The sequence below is a fragment of the Scyliorhinus torazame genome, chromosome 29 (assembly GCF_047496885.1).
Source record: "Scyliorhinus torazame isolate Kashiwa2021f chromosome 29, sScyTor2.1, whole genome shotgun sequence".
In the NCBI taxonomy this organism is placed as follows: Eukaryota; Metazoa; Chordata; class Chondrichthyes; order Carcharhiniformes; family Scyliorhinidae; genus Scyliorhinus; species Scyliorhinus torazame.
In genome coordinates this window covers 8590024-8596023 of record NC_092735.1, presented here as the reverse complement: position 1 = coordinate 8596023, position 6000 = coordinate 8590024, and the positions used below count along the sequence as shown (strand labels likewise).

At 50.5% G+C, this 6000-nt stretch overlaps 1 protein-coding gene across 1 annotated transcript in view; it reads right to left on the bottom strand.

Moving 5' to 3' along the window:
* Positions 1-727: 727 nt before the first annotated feature.
* The window catches only part of LOC140404122 (meiosis inhibitor protein 1-like), an 82155-nt gene continuing 76882 nt past the window's right edge, over positions 728-6000 (bottom strand). The window contains exon 6 of the mRNA XM_072492541.1: positions 728-1002. Coding sequence (XP_072348642.1) covers positions 728-1002 — 275 coding nt within the window. The remainder of the gene's footprint in view (positions 1003-6000) is intronic.

Here is a 6000-nt window from a genome sequence, read left to right as displayed (position 1 = left end):
CAGTTAGGTTGAAAGCGAGCAGGTCTATCCTGAGCAATTGTCCTTTTCTTTTCCTTAAATGGAGTTTGTTTCCACTGTTACCACTGCCTTCCCAGCCCATGTCTGTGCACGAACCCATCTGCCTCGGCCAGTATGATGAAGTAGTACTCTTTCCCCTGGAAGGTTACCCGGTTTGGACGGGTACAGCATTCCACACCGTAATCCATTCTTGTAAAGGGCTGCCTTGGCTGCGTTAAATTCAGTGAGGCGCTTGGCCACAGCTGCCCCAATGTCCTACTACACTAAATCGAATGGCCTTCCACTGGCAGGACTGCATGTTTTGCCCAGTTCAGAATCATCTCCCCATCCTGGTACCGGTGAAGTTTTGCTATGATGGCCCTGGGTTGTTCACCCGCTTTAGGCATTGGCCTGAGTGACCTGTGGGCTCTGTCTATCTCCAGGGGTTTGGGAAAGCTCTTTCTCCCTCTCTTCTTATCCAGCATCTTGGCCATATATTCCATGGTGTTTCTGCCCTCGATACTATCCACCAGACCTATGATGCGGAGGTTTTTGCGGCACAATTTATTTTCCTGGTCCTCGACCTTCAACGTCCCTTGCATCCCCATTTCTGTCTCCAAGGAGGCGATTCTGTCTGGTCAGTGGGTCGCCGTTTTCCCCAGGTCTCTGATTGTCGCCATTTGTGCCTCTAACCGATGCTCTGCCTTTTCTAGCACCGCCTTGAAGGGGTCTACACATCTGCGATCGCCGTCTTCACTGCTGTCATCATTTCGAGCTTGATGGCATCCCTGTGTCTTAGTAGCTCTTGAGTTAGGATGTCCATCCACTCAATTATCGGTAGGTAGACCAGCGCAAACCCCAGTGACCCAGCCTGCTTGGGCGTGGCCGCCTCCGACTCATCCCTCATGCTCCCGGAAGTCCCATTCTTCTTCTCTAAGCTTTTGCTGATTCTACCATTTTTCCGGATCCTAGAGTTATTTCCTGGCATTTCTCTGTCATTGTGGTCTTGCGGGGGGAGGGGGGCTTTTCAACAGTTTTTGTAGCCTCTTTTTGTGCTAAAATTGTTGGCCTTCTGAGTTCCCGGAAGAGAGACACCCTTCCTGCATCCACTCAGCACATTCCCTTCGCCAGATGTGGTCTCGCGGCACCATTGATTGAAGAGGGATTCTGTGATTCTAGACCTGCTGGGTTTTTCCAGCATTTTCTTGTTCTTGTTTCAGATCCCAGAATCTGCAGTATTTTGGTTATTTTAGTACAGATTTTCTACTTTGTGCTTTGTTTTTCAGAATCATTGAACTTTCAACCCTTTCGGGGCAAAAGGTAGACAAGTCTCCTAGACCTGATGGAATGCATCCCAGAGTGCTAAAAGAGATGGCATGGGAAATTGCAAATGCACTAGTGATAATTTACCAAAATTCACTAGACTCTGGGGTGGTCCCGGCGGATTGGAAATTAACAAACGTGACACCACTGTTTGGAGGTATACCATGAGCCCGGTGGTGGCGGCAACACTAAGGATCTGGGGCCAGTGGAGACGGCACCGGGGTGCAATGGGAGCATCGGTGTGGTCCCCGATCAGGGGTAACCACCGTTTTGTCCCGGGGAAGATGGACGGGGGGTTCCAGAGCTGGCATCGGGCGGGGATTGGAAGAATGGGGGACCTGTTCATCGACGGGACGTTTGCGAGCCTAGGGGCAGTGGAGGAGAAGTTCGAGTTACCCCCGGGAAATGCCTTTAGATATATGCAGGTGAGGGCTTTTGTGAGGCGACAGGTGAGAGAATTCCCGTTGCTCCCGGCACAAGAAGTTCAAGATAGGGTGATCTCGGGTGTATGGGTCGGGGAGGGAAAGGTGTTGGAAATACACCAGGAGTTGAAAGAAGAGGGGGAAGCGCTGGTAGAAGAGTTGAAGGGTAAATGGGAGGAGGAGCTGGGGGAGGAGATTGAGGAAGGTCTGTGGGCTGATGCCCTAGGTAGGGTTAATTCCTCCTCCTCGTGTGCCAGGCTCAGCCTGATACAATTTAAGGTGGTCCACGGAGCGTACTTGACGGGGGCGAGGTTGAGTAGGTTCTTTGGGGTAGAGGACAGATGTGGAAGGTGCTCAGGGAGCCCGGCGAACCATGTCCATATGTTTTGGTCATGCCCGGCACTGGAGGGGTTCTGGAGAGGAGTGGCGGGAGCAATATCTCAGGTGGTGAAAGTCCGGGTCAAGCCAAGCTGGGGGCTAGCTATATTTGGAGTAGTGGACGAACCGGGAGTGCAGGAGGCGAAAGAGGCCGGCATTCTGGCCTTTGCATCTCTAATAGCCCAGCAAAGGATCTTGCTAATGTGGAAGGAGGCCTGGATAAATGATATGGCTGGGTTCATAAAGTTGGAGAGGATTAAGTTCGCCTTGAGAGGGTCTGCGCAGGGGTTCTTCAGGCGGTGGCAACCGTTCCTAGACTATCTCGTGGTGCGTTAGAGGAAGGTCGGTCAGCGGCAGCAGCAACCTTGGGGGGGGGGGGGTGTGGAGGGGACGTCCTGGGAGTGGGGGGAGAAAGGGGGGACTGCCTGAGAGGGTGGATGAGCAAGAGATAACATGAAGGGTTGGGGAAACTGGCACGTACGGGTGAGGGCCAGTGTACAAAGCTGTGTAAATATATCATTTTGCCATGTATATATCTTGCTCTGCGCGATTTCTCGTTTTTTTTGTTACGAGGGGGGGGGTTATTGTTTGTCAGGGAGAAAAGTTGTGTTAAAAAACTTTAATAAATTTTTTTTTTTTTTAAAAAGGAGGTAGGCAGAAAGCGGGTAATTATAGGCCAGTGAGCTTAACTTCGGTAGTAGGGAAGATGCTGGAATCTATCATCAAGGAAAAAATAGCGAGGCATCTGGATGCAAATTGTCCCATTGGGCAGACGCAGCATGGGTTCATAAAGGGCAGGTCGTGCCTAACTAATTTAGTGGAATTTTTTGAGGACATTAACAGTGCGGTAGATAACGGGGAGCCAATGGATGTGGTATATCTGGATTTCCAGAAAGCCTTTGACAAGGTGCCACACAAAAGGTTGTTGCATAAGATAAAGATGCATGGCATTAAGGGGAAAGTAGTAGCATGGATAGAGGATTGGTTAATTAATAGAAAGCAAAGAGTGGGAATTAATGGGTGTTTCTCTGGTTGGCAATCAGTAGCTAGTGGTGTCCCTCAGGGATCAGTGTTGGGCCCACAACTGTTCACAATTTACATAGATGATTTGGAGTTGGGGACCAAGGGCAATGTGTCCAGGTTTGCAGGCGACACTAAGATAAGTGGTAAAGCAAAAAGTGCAGAGGATACTGGAAGTCTGCAGAGGGATTTGGATAGGCTAAGTGAATGGGCTAGGGTCTGGCAGATGGAATACAATGTTGACAAATGTGAGGTTATCCATTTTGGTAGGAATAACAGCAAAAGGGATTATTATTTAAATGATAAAATATTAAAACATGCTGCTGTGCAGAGAGACCTGGGTGTGCTAGTGCATGAGTCGCAAAAAGCTGGTTTACAGGTGCTACAGGTGATTAAGAAGGCAAATGGAATTTTGTCCTTCATTGCTAGAGGGATGGAGTTTAAGACTAGGGAGGTTCTGCTGCAATTGTATAAGGTGTTAGTGAGGCCACACCTGGAGTATTGTGTTCAGTTTTGGTCTCCTTACTTGAGAAAGGACGTACTGGCACTGGAGGGTGTGCAGAGGAGATTCACTAGGTTAATCCCAGAGCTGAAGGGGTTGGATTACGAGGAGAGGTTGAGTAGACTGGGACTGTACTCGTTGGAATTCAGAAGGATGAGGGGGGATCTTATAGAAACATATAAGATTATGAAGGGAATAGATAGGATAGATGCAGGCAGGTTGTTTCCACTGGCGGGTGAAAGCAGAACTAGGGGGCATAGCCTCAAAATAAGTGGAAGTAGATTTAGGACTGAGTTTAGGAGGAACTTCTTCACCCGTGAATCTATGGAATTCCTTGCCCAGTGAAGCAGTAGAGGCTCCTTCATTAAATGTTTTTAAGATAAAGATAGATAGTTTTTTGAAGAATAAAGGGATTAAGGGTTATGGTGTTCGGGCCGGAAAGTGGAGCTGAGTCCACAAAAGATCAGCCATGATCTCATTGAATGGTGGAACAGGCTCGAGGGGCCAGATGGCCTACTCCTGCTCCTAGTTCTTATAACCCCTTTTAACCCATCTCTTTAACTTCAAGGGTTTTAAGATCTCGCTAAAATGTATACATACAAACCTAAAAGATTTTTATTGACAAGTCTATCTTGACCAGGATTTTTCAAAGTGCGGGCCGTGACCATGGGTGGGTCGTGGGCGGGTGTCAGTAGTGTCACAGAGCGATTGGTCATGGTGTTCCCATGGTGATCCTGTTCACGGGAGAAGCATTCAATAGCTCCTATTGACTTTTAAACTCAGAATGGTGGCTGGCCGCTATCGGCTTTTAAATGAGAACGACGCAGTCTTCTGGCCATAAATGACAGCACTGAGCAGGTCACATGCCCTGTATGTACGTGCTTTTGACATGAAATCATGGAGGAGAGATTCTTTAATTTAATAGCTGCTAGAAAGCAAGACAAGAGGATTGTGAAGATGGATTGTTTTGTTGCAAGGAAGAGACAGTCAGACACAAATAGGTCGTGTACCTACATGCCAGGATCAAAATCTGCTGGAGAGGGCTGCACAGGAGAGTCCATGGCAGGACAGAGCAGTGCTAGTGTTAGCTCTGTACAGAGCTCCAGGGCCTCTGGTGAACAACTCAAATCGGGATCAAAGCAGTATAAAGATGATGGGTGGGATTCTCTAACCCCCGCCGGGTGGGAGAATCGCCGGGGCACTGCGCGAATCGTGCCACGAGCCCCAACCCCCACATGTGATTCTCCCAACCCTCCCGAAACCAGCGCCGCACAAATCGCGCTGGGCCGCTCGGAGAATCGCCGCAAAGGGCGAGCGGCGATTCTCCGGCCAGAATGGGCCAAGCGGCCGCTCCGATATGACAGGCGCCATCCACCCCTGGTCGCTGCCGGCGGGAACTCTGCGGGAACGCTTGGGGGGCGGCCTGTGGGGGGGGGGGGGGGCTCCTTCACCGCGGGGGGGTCCTCCGAAGAGGTCTGGCCCACGATCGGGACCCACCGATCGACGGCCCGGCCTCTCCCCCCCCGGGCCTACATTCTGCCACGCCATATTGCGTCAGGGCTGGCGCGTGTAAGAATTGCGCGCGCAGGATGACACGGCCCAACTGCGCATGCGCAGGATTGAGCTGCCCCAACTGCACATGCATGGGTTGGTGCGGCGGTACAGAGGCTGGAGCGGCGTGAACGGCTCTAGCGCCGTGCTGGCCCCCTGTTGGGGCCAGAATAGGACATGCCCGGGCCCTGTTCGCGCCATCGTCAAACGCGACGGCATATCGGAGAATCGCCCCCGATTTCCTGAGGTATCCATGATGTGGAGATGCTGGTGATGGACTGGGGTGAGCACAGTAAGAAGTCTTACAACACCAAGTTAAAGTCCAACAGGTTTGTTTCAAACACTAGCTTTAGGAGCACTACGCACCTGAGGAAGGCGCAGTGCTCCGAAAGCAGTCCCGACCGGCCATACGTAGTTAGAACCACGCCGTCGGAAAATCAGCTTAAGGGCGTCTGCCAAAGGCCCCCCCAGCCGCACGGCGTGATTGACGGACGAGCGGGGCCCAGTTGGGAACGACGATTCTCCGCCCCCACGCCAAACACGATTTTGGCGGGGAGCTGTGGACAATCCAGCCCCATGTGTGTTATATGCAGGTAAGTACCAGCAAATGAGAGTTTAAAATCCTCAAAATCTGAAAGACATTTGAAGACTAAACATGATGACTTTGAGGACAAACTGCTTGATTTTTTTCAAAGGATGCAGTGAGAACTTTAACCATCAGCTAAAGTGCTCAGCAGAAACTTAACACAGAACGACAAAGCACAATTAGGTTCTTACATAGTAGCTTACCATGTGGCTAAAGAGAAA